This window comes from Chiroxiphia lanceolata, chromosome 5, assembly GCF_009829145.1.
Source record: "Chiroxiphia lanceolata isolate bChiLan1 chromosome 5, bChiLan1.pri, whole genome shotgun sequence".
NCBI classification, from domain to species: Eukaryota; Metazoa; Chordata; class Aves; order Passeriformes; family Pipridae; genus Chiroxiphia; species Chiroxiphia lanceolata.
The window spans coordinates 20084071-20108984 of record NC_045641.1 but is presented as its reverse complement, the minus strand read 5'-3'; the positions used below and the strand labels follow the sequence as shown (position 1 = coordinate 20108984).

The window sequence follows — 24914 nt, the reverse complement described above, 5'->3', positions numbered from 1 at the left end:
ACAAAGTAGTACATATGCGAGACATCTGTGCTTTATTGTAAGGAACAAAATGGAACATTTGTTTCAGGTATATGTAACATGTATATGTTACATATCTATATGTATACACACACACACGTATATATATACACATATATATACACATATGTATTTATATGTGTGTATATATATCCATACATACCTACACACATATATACATATAAATATATATGCATATGTAATGAACCCACAATGTGTGTCCTGCATAAAGATAACAATCCTACTTGTTTATTTTCTGTGTAAGTAGTCTTAACTCGGACTAATAAAATAATTTAAAAATTAAATCAAATGAAAAATCCCCAACAATACTATTTGCTGCTTGTAGAGTTAAGCACTGCAAAAAAGATGTTAAGATTCTATACTCATACAATCAAACTAAGGATTATGATCAACATTTTCCAGTTAATCTTCTGGAAAAACTAAAGTAATGCAATGCTTTGGATCCTAAGCAAGCCTAAGCAGCCTAACAGCGACTGAAGTTACAATACCAAATTGGTATTTTAAGATAAAAATATTAAAATGGAAATATTAACTGGCAAGTATCTATAATATTTACCTCTGCTGACCTGAAGGCAGCATTAACTCGGACCATAGCTCCCGGTTTTAAGAGACTGCTTTGATGCAGCCGCAAGCAAATCAGATCTGTTGCAGCATTTGATGGTGCACATACCAAAACCCGACTATCTGGTAGAGTATAATGGATCTACGTTAAAGAAAAGCGATATTTAAAAAGGTTATTTAGAGAAGTAGCAAAAGCTCAAACATTCCCATTTTATTTCACTGAATAGAAAATCCAGAAGAGTTTTGCATACCCGTTATACTCATTGATTCTTATGCAGTTCAGTAACACTCGTGTTGACAGTCAAGACTAAGTACTCTCAAACTTAGTGTACCCACAGCAGAATTAATTCATGGTTATCATATTAATGTATATCTGTGCTTCATGAATACATTATGCACTACTGGAATCACAAGTTAGATACTGTTCACTGAAGCTTTAAAGACAAAGACAAGAAGACTTGAAAATAAGCCATTCTCAACTCTGTCAAATGCATGTGAAGATGGGTTTTCCTCTTTCACGGAGCTACAGAAAATGATCTTAAATAGAGTATTTTGAAAACACCTTGGGAAAAAAAATATGATGATACTTACAGAAATACTGTAAGTATACTGAAAAGATTAGAGATGACTGATTCGTCATCCATCACTACCTGTAAAATAGCTTCAATTACTGTTACTGTTTTTCCAGTTCCTGGTGGTCCAAAGAGAATATAAGGTGTTGGGCGACATTCGCCACTCAGTATCCTTTTCACCGCCAGTTTCTGTTGCACATTCAGCATCGGATTGAAAAATTGATCAGCTCTCTCTTTAAGTGCCACAGTTTCACCAACTATAATCAAGACATACATATATTAGAACTTTACATACATATTTGTAACATATGTAGATTAAAGCAATTCCAATCCACAATATGCTTCTGAAAATTTTTATTTTCCTTTTGTGGTAACAACTAATGAATTTCTCAAAAATTCAGTTTTCATAGAATATAATGTAGAAAATAAGCCATTAATATTTCCAAAGTGTACTGGATCTTTACTGAAGGCCAGAAAAGGATTGTGATTATGTAACCCAACAATCTATAAAAACTACTTCAAATTATTGAAAGTAATTTGAGCATCAAGATCACTTTTTGGTCCTAGAAAAGCAAAACCGATCACTAGTAAATTACAACTATTGGAATCTTTTTCTCAATCCTGTCTGAATTAGTCTAGCTTTAGCTTTCCACAGCAGAATCTTATTAACCCTTGGACAGAAGTGCATTCTAGGTAATCTAATCAGTAGTTCTTTACGCATCCTACTGATACGAAATGACACAATCACCCTTTTCAGCATTCAAGTACACTGATATTTAAAGTCACACTTTCCAAAAAAGTGTACCAATGATCTCAGTTACCTGAAAAAGTTTGAGCATCTTTGGCAAAGAAGCTCTCCCAAGGATGAGAGACAGCATTCCAGTAACAAATTGCAAACTCTGAATATGATCAAATATTTTTGAGTAAACTACTGTAAAATGATAATTATCTAAAAATATATCACCAGATGTTTGCTGCCTCCTCCCTAGAAACATTCAAGGCAAGGCTGGATAGAGCTCTGAGCAACCTTGTCTAGTGGAAGGTGTCCCTGCCCACAGCACAGGGGTTGGAACTAGATGATCTTTAAGGTTTCTTCCAACCCAGACCATTCTAGGATTCTGTGAACTAGAGATGTTGAAGTAATGCACATAAAGCCTCCACAGAAACTTCCTGCTAGCAGTTCTAGAATTTGTCATTAAAAGACAGAGCACAAAGACATCTTAAAGGCATCTTACTCAGCCCTGGCTTACTGAAGTAATTGCAATCCTGAACTGTAATACTTTATATTCAAGTACAGAAAGTATACCAAGTTGGCTTGTTGGCAGAGTTACTCTCATCATATCCTGTACATTCACCTCTCTTGATGTCATGCCTTTTGCCTGTTTGTTCTTCTTTTTTTTTACCTGAAAACAGCAAGTGAATATAAATGCATTTACAACCTTAAGAAGACAGGCAACTATCTTCACTAAAACTTTTGAAGTTAAGTTTTAATTTTTTACGCATCAAATACCATTATCCCATTAAATAGAGTATCTACTGTGAAAACAGAAAGACAGGAGTAGTAGAAGGTGCTAGGAATTCCCACATGATGGCTTATATCAGAGTTACAAAAAATGAGAGACAAACTCTTCTTTGTAGTCACAAATGATATAACAAGGGACCACATCAACAAATTGCAGGTGGAAGATTCATACTTGGAATTAGGGAAAAATGAGTGTAAAGCTGGTGAAGCACAGGTTATGCAGATGCTGTGGAAACTCTAGACAAAAATAAAGAATTGTGCCTACTCCTCCCCACTTGATTTAGTGGTGGTGACAGTCCTGCTTCAAACAGGAAGAGGACCAGGCAACCTCCTGAAGTCCTTTCTAAGAAAAATTATATTAGGAAAATGTAGAAATCTAAGTGGCAGTTAAGCCTGGGTGAATCTACTCAAAACGGGATGATTACCTTCTATCACAAAATTATTTCCTGCTGCAGTAACAGAACTTAAGCATCTACTCAACAGTAGCTATGAAAACTAGTTTAAGGTAAGTCTCATAATTCCCATTACAATCACACACTTTTTTTTATAAGCACTTTCCATTTGAGATGGCAGTGCTTAACAGTATCAACTACCATAAAATTCTCCATCCCCAGGCAGCAAACAAAACTTCTGTCATCAGAATGCAGCAGATTACAACTTTGATTCTTTGATATTCCATTATGCAATTCCTTTCTAACAATAGCTGCACAGTAGGTATCTGTTACCAATCTGAATGAAGATTATAATTTTAAGGAATATTTAAAGAATAGATACCTTACTTTCCTGCTGTGAAGATTGTTTAAGGCCATCGCCAACACCACAATACTCAGTAGTATTCTGTGTCTTGATAGCTTGTGGTGATTGCAAGACAAGCCTTTCCGGAAATAACACTTCAAATTTCGCAGAGAAAGAGAAAGTAGAGAAATTTGGAAGTCACACAAACACTTTTCATGTTTTGCTAATTAACATTACTGCTGATATATCAGCTTACTCTGAGCTGCTAAAATTGGTTTATCAGAATGAATATGGTAAAGATCTGTGTAAAGTTCATACGGATCGTTCAACTCAACCATACAATACAACAAGAAATCAGCACTTTTCAACAAATTCTGAGGTAACAAAAAATATGGCCATTTCCTTTGCTATTACTAAAGCAGTATAATTTCTACAGTTCTTACTGGCTCAAACAGTTCAAAAAAGTTTGCTTCCAGTCCTCCTCCCTGTCATGGCCAACATTGTGATGAAACGTTCTATAGATTCAGAAAGTTGCTTTTTGATTTTCAAAACAAAACCAAAACAAAGCATAAAAAGCCCCCAAGAAACACATGGATAACTCCTCTAAGAAGAAGTTACAATATGCATTCTTCTCAGTATGCTCTGATGTGAAAGAAATATAAAACACAAGACTCCCCACAAAGAAACTCCTCTAGACAGTTTAAGTCAACCGAAGCGTACCTTTTTCACCCAGGTAGGAAGCTTGCTGAATTGCCAACTGGCATCGCCTGCTAGGAATCCTGTAACCAGAATACAGATTTGTAGATTACAGTAAAATCTTACATTTCCACACTAACAGCACACATCTACTAGGTATCTGGTACTTTTTACTATGCACCAGTGCATAAAAAAATAAGAGTTTTATATAAAACTACTTTTTTTTTAAAAAAAGCATCTATTGAGAAATACGCTGCAGAAATGTCAACAGCTTTGCTATGAACAGTATTGATACACACATTCTCTAGCTCTTCAGTGATACAAAGGCAGCCTAGTGTTCCATGCTTAGTCTTTCAAGGGACTTCTCTTCAAAGCTAAATTTACAGAGAAGATTATGCAACTCCAAACAGTTAACAATATTCCATGAGTAAAACAAAAGTATAGAAGGACGGGTAGTTAACATCAGCTTTTTTTTTTTTTTTTTGCATAGTCTTGTAAAAATAGTGGTATAGTTTTTGATTAAAAATGGAAAAAAACCTAAGAAAAATACCCCAAAACACCCCACCTCATTCCCCCTCATTTCACTTTCTGGCATTGGTGTGACAATTTAGAGAGGATTAAGAGAAGAATTCTTTGTACACTTGTACAGTTGCAGTCTTTTAACAATGAATATGGTGGCAAAGGTGTATTAAGGGAAAGAAGTGAAAGAACTGGCAAGATCTTATGTCCTTCTCCTATCTGTATCCACAAAAACAAACAGTTGGCAGTCATGTATACTTTAAAAGTCACTTTACTAGAGGAATCATTAAATGCAGCTTTTTTGAAACTTATAAAAACACCTGCATTGAACAAATTCCACATCCATGGGTTCCAAGTTGTAAGCTTGTTCGAAGTCTGCATTAACTTTAAGAGTAACATCTTCATGACATATCTGTTACAAAGAGAAAAAAAAAAAAGTCAAGACATTGATGAAGATTCAGTACTTTAAACATAAAGAAGCATCTCTGAAAGCATGGAACCCCCCATCACCTCTAAAAGAACATCTAGATTTATGTGCTATCAACATATTGCATATCTAGATTATGTTACAAGTGATTTTACAGCAGGTTAGCATTATAATCTCAAAAGAATAGGGAAGCCAAAGCCTTCAAAAATACAATAAAAATACAAAATTACCACTCAGAATGTAGATAAAACAAACCTAGTTTACCAAGAAAGGTTAAACTGGTCTGTAACTCCATGAATTGCAAGCTTCCCTTTTGAAACTTGTGGACTACTGTATTTTCAAGAGGAGATACACTTTGCTTACCTCAGTAATAAAGGCAATGTACTCTATTATATGCTCCGAGTAGACCTGACTTTTCAGTATCACCTTATCACCTAATTGTAAACAAAGTTAAAAGGCAACATACTGTTACAAGGAATAGTATAACTTTTGCTGCAGCATATAATTTCTTCCTCTTTTGCATGTTTAAACTAGGAATTTGCAGGAGGTTAACTTCAGCAAAGTTGCTGTATCTGTGACTACCTGTTCCTAAATGCCATATGCAGTTGTATACTACACTTTAAAAGGCAACTAGTATTGATGACATCAGACAACATCTCCTGAAAACAAATCTTCATTTGAAATTCTGAATTTAATTTTAACCACTTTCTCAGCTGTTGCTATACCTACTATCTTTTAAGCTATTACTATATTGCACAGTTTATTTTTGCTGAAGCCTCACTAATTTTTGTACATGAAAAATCCTATTGGAACAAGTGTAAGAATAGACACATGCAATGCTGCTTCAGACAGCAGCCATTGCAAGACTGAGCCACTAATACAGCAGTTCCCCCATCTAGTAGCCTAAATTAATAACTTTGTGTTCAAATATGTGAAAGACTTCTTTAAACAAATGAATAAGCAACAGACTGAAGTTGTAGTGAAAATATGGATCAATGTGCCATTTGGCTTTACTTCACATTAATTTCTACCTGGAACCAGGCGAGGTCTGCCCTCTTCTACTCCTGGCACTTCCAGCACTAAAAAGTTCCCATTCCTTTTCAAAGTAATTCCACTCATGCTGAAACATTTTAAATCCATTTCTGCTTGGATCTCTTCAAGCCACAAAAGAGTAGAGAAGTTTGCTTTATAATTATCTAGATTAAGACGCTGAAAAACAAAACAGTATACATTATTGTTGTACAACAAGATAGGGAACCCACAATTACTAACATTATACAAAACAGCTTTCGAAATGGACTGCACAGCAACTGGGTTGCCAATTAAGACATCTACATACATGTATCCATACAACAGATGGATATATTAACATACTTAACATACTTAAACACCCTCAGTAGTCAAAGCAAAATCAGTATAGTCCTTGGACCTCAGATACAATAGCCAGTCAGCTAAAGAGTTAACCAAGTCTCTCCTTACTACAGTGGTAGTTCAAACACCTGAATTAAGGGGCAGTCTACAAACTGATTTCTATGTTCAGCAATCCTGGACAGCATAAAATCTACGTACATGGACAGAGATGGCTGAAGAAAGAGAGAGTCATGTCAGTCTCATCCCTGGCTGATGATTATACAACTTATAGCACGCTGAAAGAGCCTGAATTTTCTTCCTCAGAGCTTAATGAATCTCAGTACAGAGGTGTTCTCCAACAGGACAAAGTTTATCTAAACGATGATAGCACAGACTGCTTTCTATTTGGTATTTTCTCACTCAAATACAAGGCAAACGAACAGCACTTTCTGATGCAGACTTAAGTCACCAGTACCAGACAGAAATTAAGGTGTGGTAAAAAAAGAACATAATCATTAATGGCAGGTCTTTGGTATAAAATTAATTCAAACTACAGAGTTTTATCTTCTTTTTGAGAGATGATCATTAATCTGCTAGCTTAATGCTGTGACCTCAGGTTTTGTGTAACCTGTTTACACAGCAGACGACATAGCCTTTTACGTTTTTAGAAATGGTACCAGCCCCAGTACTTAAAAATGTACAAAAAAAAGTGACTTACAGCAATGTTCTACAAGACATCAGGGCAAAGTTTTGGAGAAAGAATCACTGTTCTTGTTAAGACTTTGATGAGAGGAGGGGGTGGGTTGGGGTATTTTGTATGTATTCTAAAATTACTATACTTTGTAGGAAGAGTTGGAACAAGCCAATAGTGAATTAAATCTGAGGATGCTTAGAAAAACAATTTTTAACAGCCAGAAAAGAATCCTGATATTACAATAATTTAAGAGATTTTGCTTTCATTTTCTATGAAACAACTGTTCTCAGGCCTCAAAAAACCCTTTCCAATGATGCTTAAAAAGTAAGAATATAGAGGATCTTTATTCAGCTTCTGTAATATCCCCCCCAGTACATTTCTGCTCCCTTCTCAGTTTTTCACATCTAGGCTTTTGTGGTCTTGTAAACTTGTATTCTGTAATATACTGAAACCCACGAAGTCTAAGTCTACTTGGCAACTGTCTTAGGTCATCACCAGTTACACTAAGGACTACACATTTTTGCTAAGTTAAGGCAAGTTTCAACAGAAACACTTACATAAAAAGTATTTTCTTATATAAATCTACACTTGCATACCTCTGCTAGGAGGGGCTGAAAGGTCAGTATGTCTAACTTCTGCTCCACACATCTTCTTAATTCATCCGGTATGGTATAATGTGGGAGAAAGTTTGAACACCACCTTCTGTTATTTCTAAAACAAAAATGTATGGCATACCACTTAGCTTTCTGAAATTATATATGTGAAAGACAGCTAATTAACATGCCACATCACCAAGACTATAAACCCAAAACGCATGCACACAGAGGACAGACCCAATGACTCCTTCAAAGAGACAATTGAGAAGTTTGCCGTATTGGGAAGACAGATAAACAATCCTCTACAGAGATGCTGCTTCGCACTGTAGGGAGAAAAATCATGTGGCCAAAGCCCAGTTGGAGTTGAAGCTGTTCCAGTACTGTGGGAGACAAAAGAAGTTTTTCAAAATATGTCAACTGCAAAAGACAGTGCAGAAACAACATTGGCCCATTACAGGATGAGGATGGTCACCTCACAGAGACACAGACAAGGTAGAGGTGTTTAACACTTTCTTTTCCTTTCTTCAACACCAATGAGGGTCTAAGGGGTGCCAGTGCCCTGAGCTGGACGACCATGGCTGTGAGAATGATAAACTTCCAGCTGACCCCAAACTTGTGCACAATTTGCTCCTGCAGATGGATCCCTGTAAGTCTATGGAGCCTGACAAGATTTGTACGAGTACTCAGAGATGGTTGATATCATTGCAAGATCATTCTCAATGATTTTTGAATGGTCTTGGGAATCTGGAGAGATCCAGTTGATTGGAAGCTGGCCAATGTTGTCCTGATTTTCAAGAGGGGCAAGAAGGAGGACCCTAGAAACTACAGGCCTGTCAGTCTCGCTTTAGTGTCTGATAAAGATATGAAGATTATTATTCTGCAGGACACCTGCAGGACAACACAGTCAATGGTCACAGACTGCCCAGGCTCATGAGGAGAAAGTCCTGCTTGACCAACTTAATTTCCTTTTATGACAAGGTAACCTACCTATGTGATCAAGGGAAGCCAGGTGATGTAATCTTTTTGGATTTCAGTAAACCTTTCAACACTGTCTCTCACAGTATCCTTCCGGACAAAATGTCCAGCAACAGCTGGATAAACACATCATGTGGTGGGTGAGCAACTGGCTCATGGGCCAAGCATAGAGGTGAAGGGCCCTGAGGGGAAGCTGTACGAGGAGTGGCCGCAGGTCACTTGGTCTGTTTGGTCTGGAGAAGAGGAGACTGAGGGGAGATCTCATAACTGTCTATGGCTTCCTCATGAGGGGAAGGGGACAGGCAGGCACTGATCTCTTCTCTGTGGTGACCAGTGACAGGACTTGAGGGAACGGACTGAAGTTGTGTCAGGGGAGGCTGAGGTTGGATATTAGGAATAGGACCTTCACCCAGAGGGTGGCTGGGCACTGGAACAGGCTCCCCAGGGAAGTGGTAATGGCACCAGAGTGCCAAGTGTTTGGACAACAACCAAAGTTCAAAAAGTGTTTGGACAATGCTCTCAGGCACAAGGTGAGATTCTTGGGGTGGTCCTGTGCAGGGACAAGAGTTGTACTTTGATGTGGACCCTGTGGGTCCCTTCTAACTCTAGCTATTCTGTGATTTTAAGTGTTCTGGTTACAGATCACTTGAAAACATTCTGTTTCTGCTTTTTCAGTTTAGGTATTTTTATAACTAAGCAAATTTCATAAGTATAATGGAAACTTATTTGCAAAAGGAAAAGTTCTGAATGAAAGATAGGAAACATTAGTCAGATATAGATATCAAAGTTGTATAAAGAATTAAGAAGCTTATTATCCCAGAAAGCTATTTTCAATTTACTATCTTTTTTCTTAACAATACAGTTGTTACTTGTAGATAACTAGGAGCCATGTTTTATCTTATTTATTACCACACTATACATTAGAAAGAGATTCTGTTTGAAAAATCTACAATGAAATCAAAAAGTTATTTACTAAAACAACCTCTTCTATCTGCAGTCTCCGCAACCATCTTGTTTACAACACACACATATATGTAGTAAACATATAAACATGTACAGACTCTCCCAGTTTCACATTTTCTTTGTTAGCCTTACAGAACAGATATAGCAATACCAAACAGAGCAGTATTACTTAAGTGTTATCTTTTGCTCTAATTCACAGTACCTTCTGTTTTTAGGGCCAGTCACTGTTGTCTTCCTTAGCTGAGAATCTGCAATAATTTTAGGCTTTCTTGGAGAAAATGGTTCCACAGGTGCTATAAGTAACTCTTCTTCATTTGTTACAGTGGCTTCAATATAGCGTCCAACAGTAAAATCAGAAAAGCCAAGTAACAGGAGCTCTTTACTGTGCCCATGATTCCTTCAAGTGAACAGAAGTTATGTTCTTAAAACCAGCATGGTCACACTTCATTTTCCCCAACCATAAGTATTTTTTGAAATAAAACTGTAGATTCTCATTTCAGTAACATAAGAGAACTGCTAATTTAGGGTAATTTTCACAGTTACTCCCCACCCCGAGTTCAATCTAGGTATCATAAATAATTAAAAAAACCCTGAAACAAAACAATAGCAAAAATCTCAAAACCACAATTTCATCAAAACTTGGGTAAAGAGCAAAATCCCTTCATGCAGCATAGTAGAGTACAGAATTAATACTTCTGTCAACAAGGAACACCTTGGAATTACTGATACTGAAAAAGATGAGCTAAACAGTTCCATCAAAGGAACCTGAAGCAGAGGAACCCCTTTAATGTCTGCAGTAACAGCTTTGTTGCAGCTTGCCTCAGAACTGAACCCTAACTGTAAACACATGAAATGGATAAAGTAGGAAGGACGCTTTAATTCTGAAAAACATATTTTATATATGTAAGTGTTCCTTGGGGAGTGACAGAGGGGAAAAAAACAGGAGGGAAGTTTCCTCACACTGGTCGCTAAGAAACTTAAGCGCTACTTAGAGTCCAGTTCTCTCCTACTAACTACATACTCCAACACTGTTACCATGTGCCCAAAACAAATGCATCCCAGAAGGATTCCAGCTTATTCTTTGGCAGGAGTATCACCTTTTGTACTTCTGCCAACTGTAACTACCAGTTCAGGTTGAAACTATAGCCTGATCTCTGTGCTGATTCCGAACTGTTCAGATTTATGGTCTAAATGTGCAGTCTCTGTGGTCTCTTAAGTGGCCAGCAAGCTCTTGTTACCTTCATGTGCTGCAGCCTCCCATTGAGTTTTGTGTGGATTATTCTGTATTAGAAGATTCTAAGACTTTGTGGCTTTCACAGATTTACAGTGAAATATAAATTATTCTTTCTACATGTTTTTCTCCACAAAGGCAGGCCATGCCTTTAGCTTTAACTTTCAAATTGCAGCTAAAACATCCTCCTAAGAAATTTTCTACCCCTTGCCTCACTATTCAAAATAAGAGAAGTAGTGTGAAAATTAATGCAGTGTTATTTTGATGAATGAAACCATTTGACCTTGTTTTCCCCTGTCTAACTTTTAAATTATCATCCTAAGACTCAATGGCTGTGGAACATACCACCTATAGAACTTCAGCTGGAAATAACTGGCTTACTTTACACTATATCATGTACTGGTTTTGACTGGGGTAGAGTTAATTTTCTTCATAGTAGCTAGCATGGGGTTCTGTTTGGCTTTGTGCTGAAACCAGTATTGATAACACAGGGATGCTTTCATTGTAGCTGAGCAGTGCTTACACAGAGTCAAGGCCTTTTCCCCTTCTCGTACTACCAATGAGGAGGCTGAATGTACACAAGAAATTGGGAAGGGCCACAGCCAGGACAGCTGAGACCCCAACTGACCCAAAGGATATTCCAGACTATATGGCATCACGCTCAGCATATAAAGCCGGGGGAGGAAGGAAGAAGAGGGATGTTCAGAGTGATGGCATTCATCTTCCCAAGTCACTGTTACACGTGATATGGTCCTGCTTTCCTGGGGATGGCTGAGCACCTGTGCGCCCATGGGAAGCAAAGAATTTCTTGTTTTACTTTGCTTGTGTGTGCATGGCTTTTGCTTTACCTATTAAGTGTCTTTATCTCAACTCGTGAGTTTTCTCACTTTTACTCTTCCGAGTGTCTCCCCCATTCCGCTGTGGAGGAGCGAGCGAGCAGCTGTGTGGGGCTGAGCTGCAGCTGGGGTTAACCACGACACACCAAGAAGAGAACAACGCCCAGAATAAGGAAACTATTAAGTCTCTTTTCATGACTTGTTTCCATTGTATTGGTTAGAAACAATGGAAAAAGAAATACTTACACAGCTGTGCATATGACCACTATGAATGTTTTTCCACCTGGTGGTATTACAATTTCTCCAGTAATTTTGTCATGCTTTGTTGGTTGCTCCACATGTTCTCTTTGCTCACTTCCTCCATTTTGTAGATTTTCATCTTTCACCAAGGAAATGTTTTCTTCAGTCCTTGATAAATCTGTATCTTGAAAATTCATTCCTTCTGTAGTAAACATATAACAACAAATTTTGTTACCACAAGTCTTCTCAAACAAACCTACAGGTCTCCTGAGGAGCCAACATTCAGCACTCAAATGTTAACACTTCACTGTACCTGGAATGACTCCGTTCTTTATAATGGATGTATTGTTCGATGACTCACATGTTGTTTCTCCACTGCTGTTAAGTGAATTAACTCCATCTTTTGAGAGGTCTTCTTGATTTATTGGAAAAGATGGCAGAGATGCTTCTGGGCTGTTCTCACATTTTTGAGGAATCTGAACCCTGAATTGCTTATCTTTCACCCATCCAGCTAATCTGCAGCTGATCAAGGACTGTGGTACACTCCCTTTATTCCTAGAAGTAGTTACGTGATTAGCTACATAATTAAACGCATAGTTAATGTTCCTGAGAAGTTTAGTTCTACCTGAAGTCAAGCACAATCGCCTGCAGGTTAGTTCACCATTATTTCAAAACTGCTATCAGAAAGAAATTGCACTGCTGCTTCTAACTCATGAGGACTAGAACCTCTACTTTATGTTAATATTTCTAGGTCACATCAACTACCGTAAGAAGCATACAGAAACACTGTGATAATTAAATCTATGGACCTTAAATTCATCAGGTGGTAACTAATTCGTAGGGAAGAATATAGGACAGACAAATAATGAGTATTCAGGTGTGTCTTCATTTAGAAGACTTTATGCCCAGATGTGAAAGAAAAAAAACCACTAACACCAAAAACAGAGAAATTACCAAAACAAAAAACCTCTCAAGGATACACCAACATAGTTTCTTTGGCATCCAAGCTTAAAAAAAAAATTAGAAAGAAAAAAAATCTGGTCTGCTTTTAACACATGAGAACAGTCCTCTTGTTCTAGAGGTTTTAAGATGGCAGCGTATCTGCAGTTTAAATTGAACACACTTACAGTAAAAGCATTTATTTCAATCCTTATCCAGGAAGATATCTGAGTAGGATTGAAAAAAGATATAGGACTGGGGATGGTTAATGCACTCTCTGCAATATAAATACTCAATATCAAAAAGGTTACCCTACAGATATTAAATTTATGTTAAATTCTCTTTATTTTCCATAGTATCTGGAGATTATTTGAAGATTAAAATCACAAGGCTCCACTACAAGAGGCTTCTGTCTGAAAGACAGTTTACAGACTATGGAGAGATGGAAATAAAGAAATCTTCAAACGAAAAGAAAGGCGTACTCTATCCAAATGATAATTCTTTTAGATTCCCCCTGCTTCAGAGTTCCAAAGTTAGTCATTCGTGATATTTTCAACTCTCCTTTTTCTCTCATTAAGTCTCATAAGGCTCATCTGTATTACCTTCCACTAGAGTGAGATTGTCTGTAAAAATAATTTTAGGTAGCAATTTTTAAACACTAACAGACTCAATAAATATCTTTGATTCAGCACAAGTTTAAGAAGCACTATACAAAGGCATAGTCACAATTTAGAAGAAGAAGGTGAGAGAGCTAATTTTTTCTCAGCCACTTATACTTCCAAGGCAATTGGATTACCTTTCCTAATTTAAGCAGCAACAGCTTTTGTCAGCAGCACAGTAAACCAGCATAAAACTTTGGACACAAGACTGAAATGATTGAGAAGTTAGCTAATCTTTGCTGAAGAGCTGAATCAGTGACTGAAGCTGTTACGGATCTTCCTGTGAGTTGAAAAAAGACACAACAAAGAGCAGCTCCTTAGCAAGAGTCATGGGTAGAACTGGAGCTTAAGTGATAAAATTACTAGACTGGAAGTGTTTTAAAACCCAAGCACTTGTGTCTTCTGCTTATTGCTCCAAGCTGAAAACAGCAAACTGAAGAAATTAAAAAACACGTGAAAACCAAAAGCACCCTTGAAACTTCAATCACACATACTACCAAAAAAAATATCTGTGAAACCAGTCACATGCTCTTTCCAGTCTGAAACACTGACCACAGCTCTAACCCCCTTGCTACCTGTAGAAACAATTTTTTTAAATTGCTTTTATGTTGCAATTAGAAACTATTCATTTGGATGGAGCAGCATGGAAATAAACTCAGAAATATTTTAATAATCTCACAATATTTACACACCCTAAATATTCCTGAGTTATCTAACATACTGAAGTAGAAAATGAATGCAGCTGCTCTTCATTAGCTACATCAAATTACTAGCCAAGCCCACTAGATGTCTCCCCTTGCAGCTTAAGCTGCCTCAATTTTTTGATATGGTAGGATGTACACTAAGCCTGAGAAATCAACCCTAAGGTCTACTTTAGTAATTTGGCTTTAGTAATAATTTTCTGTATAAAATCCATCATTAAAAACAGGTCCAACTGAAAAAATATGTGAACGATTTGTACTGTTTTGCAAAATGATGTCAAGACTTCAGGTTTCATCTAGGTACAATTTAAATCTATTTTATCTGTTATCTTTAGTGAAAACATCTTATTTCATTCCTTGTAGATTCCTTGAAGATGTGTACTGCCCTTAGCTTTATTTCCTGGAGATGTCCCAAAGGCAAGTTCTCCCAAAGACTATGTTTGAAAGATATCACAATGTTCTTCTGCTCTCCCCTTTGGACTTTGCAATTGGTTGACAATTTATTTTTGGCCTGCAGAATCAGACTCTGTAATCCTACCAAGGCCTTAGCATGGCAAGTGATAAGATTTTACAGGTAATAGCCCTATTTATTTAGGTGGTATTTGTTTTTCACAGGACAGACACTTAAATTCACAGGTCAAACTCCAGATCTTTGCTGCAGAACTGCTACTTCCTACTGCCATTCTACATCTGTAAAGTTGATTATTTCACTAAGTTTTACTTTTTCTCCCTGAACATCATCTACTTTTTCCAACCTCTTCTGCAATCTCTCCTGATCCTCACATCACATATGTCATCTAAAGTGTCTGCAGAACCTCTCAGTTTGATACTTGCAAGTCCAACGAATCTCTATTATTCAGATTATTTAACTGTTCCATTTAGGACAGATACCTCAGCAATCACTATAACTTAAGCAAAATGGATTAAAGAAACATTCATTTTATATCAGTCTTACCGAGAATGGTTTTCGAACAGTCAAGTCCCCACTAAAAGAGCACAGATTAGAGGAAACAAGGTAAGAGCATGAGCTTGGCATTTTTCTAACAAAGTCATGCAAAACTCCTACCCTGCCAAGCAATATCCCCGAGCTTAGCTGCTACTAGTTTTGCTTCTCTAGTAAGTACAGATGTTCTCACCTTCTGGAAAGGGGGGGGGGGAACAAAAAAAAAAGCAAGGGCCAAATAATAACACCCTTTGATTTTTCCAATGATCTATCAGGCCTTCTAGACACCTAGGGAAGAATTCCCAGTATTTCTTGTTTAACAGATAAAATGAAATGTAAGCTGCATAATTACACTACATCTCTAATTGTTACAAAGAGAACAAAACAATGAATATTACCCATCCTCGCTGACTGGCACCAGGCAGAGGGCTCTCCAAATATAACACGACTGACTGCTTTCCACCACAATTGCATTCACTAGATCATGTCTACGAGGTGAATAGCCATCAGGAAGTCTCAAGGAATCCAAAGTGAAAAATATACTCTCATCTACTGTCCCAGTTTTTCCACAGATGCTGGAAATGCGAACCTGTAATAGTTTGTATTCAGTTTTACTTGATATTGTCTGCTTAAGCTGACAGACATAATAGCACTGTGTATTGTTGTCCCATGAAACAGGCCTTCTAGCATTAACAAAGCTGCATTCTGAACTTTCAGTTATTCATAGGGGGTAACCTAGACCTGTAACCTGTGCTTGTCTTTAGATTTAAAACTGTAAAGAAAAACAAGTACTTCAAATAAGCATTAGGTTCCACTTACATATTACATGTAAGTGCATATTACAATATGTACATTTGCCTTAATTACGATACCTCTCTTGTGACAGATCAACTTACCTAATTTATACTTGAATACTAGAAGGCACAAGAGAAGAAATATTTTTCTATGTTTGACATGCAAATATTCAATATATACAGCTAAGACAAAGAAAATAAACCATTAACCTAATATATGCATTACTAGAGTGAACAGAAACTTTCATTAAAAAGGGGACAATGGTTGTTTTTAAGCCAAAACACTTGGAAAAATTAAACATAATTAATTCCGCAGTCATGACTTCTTAAAAAGTTTGAAAATTCACACATCCTCATTACAACCAATAGTAAGCATTCAAATCAACAATTGATAATAAGTTAGTTACTCTTTCTGTTCAAACCAAAATGTGTATGCTTTTTCAAAAAGCCTTGATATTCTAGAAACAATCCTACAAATGGATATATTGATACATTTTATCTTTTGATTAAAGATGTATAACAGAAGATCTACCAATATTCCTGACTTAAACCAACTTCAAAAACCACTTCACACAAGATTCCTCTTGCCAAAAACAATGTGCAGAATGTTTACCTTGTTTACTTGCTTATATCTCAGAGGCCTTACAGCAACTGCTTCACTCTTCCATGTTGTCAAATTAATAAAATACTTTGCTTGCACCCAATCACCTTCACAGGGTTTGAAATCTATATAAAATGGAACATTTCTTAAGTTTAATTACTATTGATACTATTTAATTACTATTGATATATCAATTTACATTACTCTCCTACAGAATTAGTGTAAGTTAAGTAAAATCCAGGACAATACATTATTCAGATCCACTGACTCCAAACTTCACTTTGCAGTTCCTCTCCCCATAGGTTATGCCAAACTACATAAGAGATGCTGGGGGAAAAATACACCCGTTTTCTTCACCCATGTACGGGTGTTTCACTGCACACACTCTATTAGAACTTACTCAGGATCTCAACTGCAAGTCTATCAGAAGATATTTCTATTGTACATATGAAAATATTAAGAAAGAGGAAACAAGAAAGCCCCTACACACCTTCCCAGACGTCTTCCATTGCAAAGTAAGTATTCTGATTAATATAGCCACCATGCTTAGAGAGAGAGGTAATACTGCCAATTAATGTTTTGTTATTTTGTTCAGAGGCATCAAAAGTAGGACTGAAGTCTTCTTGTGTATCCTGGATGGTGTCTATCTATTAATACAAAAATAACCCCAACATTTAAACAGTTGATACTTAGAATTACATGTTAAACATATATTCCTACAATAAATATCAGAATTTCAATTCCTTACGGTAGCAAAGCTTCTTATTAGACAACTATTTAGTCACTGTAGCTGTTACTTTTTGTACACAAAAACAATGAGTAGTAAACAGTAAGTAACTTCTTTAAAAAAATCTGCTGTATGCTGCAACGCTGACAACTACTATAATTACATGCTGATTTTTCAAATCTTTCTCAGGCTTCCCTTGCTTTAGGTCTACTTAAGAATTTTCTTCATATTGACAAGAGAATCACCCTCAGCAATGTGACTGTACACAAGCAAACCTAGAGCTAATCACTATTTCAGAAAGCAAAAAATATGTTTCTAAGATAGTGTTTATAAACACTTTTTCAGACTGACCCTCAGTTGTTCTTCAATAATTTGAATAGGAAAACCTCTAGAGCTGCTTCTCACAGACTCTATAGCACCACCTCAAATCTAAATTTACAGAAATCTGGTCCAATCTGAACCGGACTATGATCCTAATTTTATATGATTTGTTTTGTTGAACATAATGCATATTACCATTTAAGATAGTAATAAATAGTCTGTGTCCACCTCTACTTCAGAGTTTGCAAACCCTACAGTTAGACTACATATACTTAGCTACTGTTTAGTCAATACAGTGATATTGCATTTAAAGAACTATCATTACCTGATATTCCTTTTGATAACATGAAAACTCACTGTAAAAAATATAATAATAATTAAAAAAAAAAAAAAAATCTATGTTTTGCTCCAGTCTGACAGACATACCTTCACATTCACCAAGAATATCTGAGTTAATTGGAAGGAGACAGTACTCATGTTCAAGCATCATTTTGTACAGTATTTAATGATTATACTTGTCAGGAAGCTAAATTTTCTCCTCTGACGAGGAGTTTAAAAAAGAGACTTAGCTCTTTGCCTCTGCCCCCCAAAAACACTACAATGTTTTTTCTTATCAAACTCAGAGTGAGTCAAGTTTGTGCCACTACATGGGAAGTAATTTAAGACATCAAAAACTATAGAATGAATTTAGGTTTTTATTCAAATACTTCGAACATACTTTGAAGAACTGAGTTTTTTCTTCTTGTTTATTGAATCAAGACTGTTCTTGGACTTTGACTTTCTATGGAGTCCAGTCAGCTTTTGGCATAAACTCAGCTTTCAGCTTTTCACCCAGTCACAAACTACATTGCCAACAGTCTGAGATGCCCGTAGGATTATGCCTCACAAACAGGAATAAGATAAATCACTATACTTTTGAAAAAAAGATCTTTTGAAAACGTCATTATCTAGATCACACAGCAAAACATCCCACAACTGCTAAAACATTACACTGTTTTGTAGATCCTTATGTAGTTTTTCAGCTGCCAGGTTTATGTATTTTGGAGCAACAACAATATTTCAACAGTATGGTGAAAGCTGTCAGTCAGAAGGAAAACAAGGAAGAAAAAATAAGATTTAAACTAATCCATCGTCTGACTCTGTGGGTACTATTTTACCAAACAGCATTGAGACTGCTTGTTGGACAAACAATATTTAGTTTTATATAATAAATTAATTTCAATTTAAAAAGAAGAAACAAAAGGAAATAAGAAGAGACAGGTTATCTTACAAGACACTAGGTTTTTGATAACACTGGAGCCAGTAATACTTTAGAAACAAGACCTCTTTTACTTTTCTTCTGTGTTTCATTTTAGAACACACAATAAAACTCTCTCCCCACTAAGTCTTTCTTCAGTTTTATTTAATCAATGAAACTGCATTGGTTTCAACATTAAATATGCTGAGAAAAACTCCCCTCAAAATTTGTGACAAGGTATAATCAAGCTTGAAATAGATTTACAACTGAAGTGTTAAGCAAGCAAAGTATGGGTATCTCCATTTTTATTACTGTCTGTAACACAAACTTGCCAATTTTTACAACAGGGAAATTTATGTTCTTACTTCTGTGCAAAAAGAGTAAACTTGCAGCCCCTGCTTTTATGTTCTTAGGCATTCATATAACAGTAACATAAAACTGAAACTCAGAAAAGTTATGCACAGATATGGAGCAGCTATGACTAAAAAATTCTGATGCAATTATCTCAATCAGTAGTTTCATATCCCCTACATCTACACCTATAATCAGAGAATCATTATTAAACATAATTTTAAAGGAGAGGGAATAAAATAATAATTAAAAAAACCTGAAAAGAACTCATCCCCACTGGGTGAAGGGCTGCAATTTCTCCTATTTTGTAGAATTTGTGAGGCCACAACTATAGCAACTTCCAAAACGAAGCCTCAAGGTACTTACACAGACTACTATTTATCTTCACCTCTTACCTTGATAGCCTTCAGGCCACCCGATGTTTTATCCTCTTCCACTGTGGCAATAACTTCTTGTCCAATGGCCAGCAACATATTTTTTGTAACAACATCCTTTGTGAAGACTATCATGTCATCTATCATCCCATAATCATGGCAAAGTCTTGTCACTACTCCTTGTACCGTTTTCAATTCTTGATCACCTGCATCAAGAGGAAAAGCCCAAATCACGTGTTTACAGAACTATGCAACAAGTTCTGAATGCTACTAAAAGTGCTATCCCTTCTATCAAAAAGCCAAATAAAAATAGCAACAGTTGCCAAATAATTACTTTTACACTTAAGTCTTGAAGTCGTATGGCAACTTATCATTTCAACTAATTAAAAAAGGTAGTTAAATACAAACTATATCATAAAAAGCCACATTTTAAGCTGCATTAAAAAAAAACCCCAACAACACAGGATATCTTGAGTTGGAAGGGATCTATGAGGATCATCGAGTCCAACTCCCTGCTCCTCACACGACTACCTAAAACGAAACTATGTGAGTCAGAGCATCATCCAGATGCTTCTTGAACTCTGACAGGCTTGATGCCGTGACCACTTCCCTGGGAAGCCTGTTCCAGTGACTGATTACCTTCGCAGTGTGGAGCCTTTACCTAATGTCCAATCTGCATTTCCCTTGGTGCAGCTTCATTCCATTTCCTCGTGTCCTATTGCTGCTCTCCAGAGAGAGGAGATCAGCACCTCCCCTTGCGCTTGCCCCCCTTGAGGAAGGTGTCAACTGCGATCAGGTCACGCCTCAGCCTTCTCTTCTCCAACCTGAAGAAGCCAAGTGACCTCAGATGCTCCTCATAAGTCTGACCCTTGAAGCCTTTCACCATCTTGCTCATCCTCCACTGGATACATCAAACCATTATAGCGTAATTCTTGTACTGAGGCATCCAAAACTGCCCACAATATTCAAGGTGAGGCCACACCAGTGCAGAGCAGAGTGGGACAATCACCTCTCTTGACCGGCTGGCGATGCTTTGCCTGATGACCCCCAGACATGGTTGGCTCTCCTGGCTACCAGGGCACTGCTGACTCATTCAACTTGCCATCACCCAAACCCCCAGATCTTTTTCCACGCAGCTGCTCTCCAGCCTCTGTAGGCCTGTCTTTTTTCCCATTTAGGTTGGAAAAGACCTTTAAGATCAGGGAGTCGAACACTGCTGAGTTCAACACCAAACCATGTCCCTGTGAGCCATATCCACACAGCTTTTAAACTGCTCTAGGGATGGGGACTCAACCACTTCCCTGGGCAGCCTGCTCCAATGCTTGATAACCCCTTCAGTGAAGAAATTTTTCCTAATATTCAATTTATTCCTGATACAACCCAGGCTGCCATTGGCCTTCTTGGTCACCTGGGCACACTGTTGGCTCCATGTTCAGCTGCTGCTGACCAGCACTCCCCGGTCCTTTTCCACTGGGCCTCTTTCCAGCCACTCTGCCCCAAGCCTGTAGCTCTGCACGGGGTTGTTGTGACCCAAGTGCAGGACTTGGCATTTAAATGTGTTGAACTTCATGCAACTAGCCTTAGCCCATTGATCCAGTCTGTCCAGATCCCTCTGCAGAGCCTTCCTACCCTCCAGCAGATCAACACTCCCATCTGCAAACTGACTGAGCTGCCCTCGATCCTTTGGTCCAGGTCATCGGTGAAGAAAATATCCACAGCCTTTTCCTCATCCACTAAGTGGGTCACCTTGTCCTAGAAGGAGATGAGGTTGAACAAGTAGGACCTGTGTTTCATAAATCCATGCTGGCTGGGCCTGATCCCCTAGTGTTCTGCACATGCCACATGATGGCACTTCAGATGATCTGTTCCATATCCTTCCCTGGCACCGAGGTCAGGATGGCAGGCCCGTGGTTCTCCAGATCATCCTTCCCTTCCTGTAGATAAATATCAGATTTGCTACCTTCCCATGTACTGGGACCCCCTTGCTTAGCCAGGACTGCTGGCAAATGATGGAAAGTGGCTTGGTGAGCTTTCCTGCCAGCTCCCTCAGTGCCCTGGGGTGGATCCTGTCCAGTCTTGTAGGTCTGCGTGTGTCTAAGTGTTGTAACAGGTCACTGCCCATTTGCCCTGGGATTACTGGGGCTTCATTCTGCTCCCCATCCCTGTCTTCCAGCTCAGTGGGCACTGGTCTTGCTATTAAAGACTGAGGCAAAGAAGGCATTAAGTACCTCAGCCTTTTCCTCATCCTTTATCACTGTTTCCCTCTACGCTAAGGCTTCTCTTTAGCTCTCCTTTTGTTGCTATCACATTTACAGAAACTTTTTAGTTGGGTTTTGGCCTTTTTAATTTTCTCCAAGCATAATAACCTCATGGTACCCTTGCAGTCATCTTGAGTTGCCTGCCCCTTCTTCCAAAAGCCAAGCTCTCATTTTTTTCCCCAGAGCTCCAGCCAAAGCCAAAGAGCTACTCCCAAAAGCTCTGGGGCACCAACTATTTTCAAAATTTCCCATAGTAAAAGAAAGTTCTCAGCACGCTTTGTATGGCAAATCTAACATATTTAAGATTTCTATACTGAAAAAGCAGGAAGAGTAAACAAGCTGTACAAAACAATTCTTCATTTTTTAAAAAACATTATAGTTAATACACTTATGAACTGAGATGTGGTGTTGTTTTCCTAGAACCATAGCAGTTTCTAGTTTTTTGGATTATAAGTACTATCTCCTTACGTATCACACAAACATTCAATCAACTGCATTGCACTGCAACTTCAGGCTTAAAGCTGAACTGAAGTACGCTAGTTTAGGCTTTAAACACTTTATTAGCTACACTCACAATCAAGAAAAAAGGAAAGTAATCTTTTTTTGCTTTGAGTATTCATAAATATGAAAAGGCACTTTTTGCTCCATTGAACAATCCTACTAAAAGCACTTGAAATGTCTACCATTTTGGAATAAGAAAGAATACACCATCATCTTCATTCTACAGCCCACATAAAATGAAGTTTTATTTACTAAGACAGTAGCACAAGGGAAAACCCAAAGCATCCACCACAACACTCCTCCTACCCCGCATTCCATACTCCAAGCAGCCACAGTAACCTGTTCTATGTAGGAAACAGTGACAAACTACTTCTGGGAACACTCCCACATTTCTGTAGTCAAAACGCTGTCTTACAACCTTCTCATTTCCTTTCTTAAGGAAACAGGTTCGCACTCAGCTCCACTCACGAGGCGGACGAGACCACCAGCGCCCCCACGGCTCTGAAGCTGCACCACGAACCCACAACCGGCCCAGGGACCCCTACCTGAGGTCGCCCATCTCTCATCTTCGTCACCTGCACGTCTCCAGAAGTAAGAGAGCGCCTTAGAAAGGAGGCAGAACATCCCGGAGCGGCTCAGCGCGGAGACAAAGCCTCCGGCAGCGCCTCCAGGAGCACACGGACGACGCTCCCTCGCGACGCCACCGACCGAGCTCTGCCCCGCCGCGCCTCGAGCCCCGCGCCGGCGCGGCCAATCGCGCTGCGCGCTCACGGTCACGTGGGAGCACCCACGCGCCTCGGGCACGCCCGTTCCCGCGGCTCCGAGGGGGCGGTGCCGCTGGATCCGGGAAGGGGCAGCTCTGGCGAGGGGAGGCGGTGGCTTTTTTCCCCGTCGTCACCGAGGGGTGGCACCGTCGGCACGAGGGAGGGTGACAGGGTCTTCATTATAGAATCATAGAATCACAGAATCAGCTAGGTTGGAAGGGACCTTCGAGATCATCAAGTCCAACCCTCGATCCACTCATCATCATGGCTGGGCTTCGCGAACGAAGATTTGGGAAGGCACTATCCACATTTGCTGCAGGCACGCTGGTGGCTTATGAGGCCAATACGTGATAGACATATCCGATTGCAAAAGGCGCAGCAGAAAGACTCCTTAGATGGTGTATTTTGCAAGATACGGTTCTTTCTGCGTTGCCTTTTTTCCTCGAGAGTGATCCTGCATGAGTTCTCAAAGGAGACAGCTGCGTTATAGATGGTTTGTCTCCAGGCCTCCCGATTGGAGGCCAGAGTAGACCAGTTATGGTGATCAATATGGCCAAGGCTGAGATGTTGTTTCAGGGAGTCCGGTTACTAGACCATGGCACTAAGTGCCACATCCAGTCTCTTTTTAAAAATCTCCAGGGACGGAGAATCCACTACTTCCCTGGGCAGCCCATTCCAATGTCTGACCGCCCTCTCTGTAAAGAAATTCTTTCGAATATCTAACCTAAACGTCCCCTGGCACAACTTGAGACCATGCCCTCTTGTCTTGCTGATGGTTGCCTGGGAAAAGAGACCAACCGCCACCTGGCTACAATCTCCTTTTAAGGAGAGTGTAGGGTTTCAGCTGGCAGGGCTGAGGGCATGTTATAAGTGGTGTCACACGTGGTTACCACAGAGAAGCTTAAAGCAAAGTGATGCGTGCAGTCCATTGCTTGCTCGTGGTGCTGTCACAAATTGTACTCGTAGGCTGTGACACGGTTTCAGTAAGTGAGATGGTCTGACCAGGGAAAACCCACGGGCAGCCGCTGGGCTGAGGGCTCTCTGTGCGCTTGTGTGGCCCTGGGAATGAGCCAGGCTTGGAGCCCATCCGCTGTGATGAAATGGAGTGCATGCGAGAGTTTGCGTGTGCAAATTGCACGTTGTTGGATCACTATTCTCTCGAGAGCAGCCAGTTTCAAAATGATAGGGTAAGCTCTAGAACATGATAAACTTGCCTGACAGAAAAAAAAAAAGTATTTTTGTCCTAATATCATAAATGTAGGAGATGCTGTGGTGCTAGAGGAAATAAAATTTTAGTGACTTGCTTATAGTTCATATTTTTACCAGTTCTCTTCACACAATACACTTCAGGTATCTTGTATAAGCCCCCTTTATATCTTTTTTAACAAATACTGTTTCACAAAGCGTAGTTCTTGAGTTGATGAGCTCAGCATCCCAGTAGTTTCAATAGGAACTGCCACATAGGACTGCTAGAGGAGGTGGTTTCAGGAACTTGAGCAAGGCAGTGTATACTTTTATGGGAAACGGTGGCTGTTGCGGAAAGGCCAGAGTGATTCATTGCATTCTGTGATTTAAGTTCTGTCACTAAAGCAGCAACTGTCTTTGGCAACTTTTTGGTTTCAATTTGTAGGGTTCGCTCAGGATTATTTAGGCAAAGAAGGTCCAGGAATATATTTCAGATTGTTTAACACTTTGTAGAGTTCTGTACAGTTCCTACAGGAGAATAAATTCTGGTTGCCACTAACTGCACACGGGTTCCAGTGTCTCACTCTGAAGTAACTGAGATGA

The 24914-nt window shown here is 38.8% G+C and overlaps 1 protein-coding gene across 1 annotated transcript in view; it reads right to left on the bottom strand.

Moving 5' to 3' along the window:
* Window positions 1-23088, bottom strand: part of MOV10L1 (Mov10 like RISC complex RNA helicase 1) — a 31987-nt gene extending 8899 nt beyond the window's left edge. The window contains exons 1-17 of the mRNA XM_032687799.1: window positions 22908-23088; window positions 19625-19809; window positions 17084-17240; window positions 16606-16718; window positions 15597-15787; window positions 12270-12511; window positions 11963-12158; window positions 9852-10046; window positions 7712-7826; window positions 6103-6280; window positions 5435-5505; window positions 4965-5056; window positions 4150-4208; window positions 3469-3584; window positions 2479-2575; window positions 1251-1429; window positions 596-742 (exon numbers count right to left, since the gene is read on the bottom strand). Coding sequence (XP_032543690.1) covers window positions 596-742; window positions 1251-1429; window positions 2479-2575; window positions 3469-3584; window positions 4150-4208; window positions 4965-5056; window positions 5435-5505; window positions 6103-6280; window positions 7712-7826; window positions 9852-10046; window positions 11963-12158; window positions 12270-12511; window positions 15597-15787; window positions 16606-16718; window positions 17084-17240; window positions 19625-19809; window positions 22908-22986 — 2412 coding nt within the window. The 5' untranslated portion in view covers window positions 22987-23088. The remainder of the gene's footprint in view (window positions 1-595; window positions 743-1250; window positions 1430-2478; window positions 2576-3468; window positions 3585-4149; window positions 4209-4964; window positions 5057-5434; window positions 5506-6102; window positions 6281-7711; window positions 7827-9851; window positions 10047-11962; window positions 12159-12269; window positions 12512-15596; window positions 15788-16605; window positions 16719-17083; window positions 17241-19624; window positions 19810-22907) is intronic.
* Between the last annotated feature and the right edge of the window lie 1826 nt (window positions 23089-24914).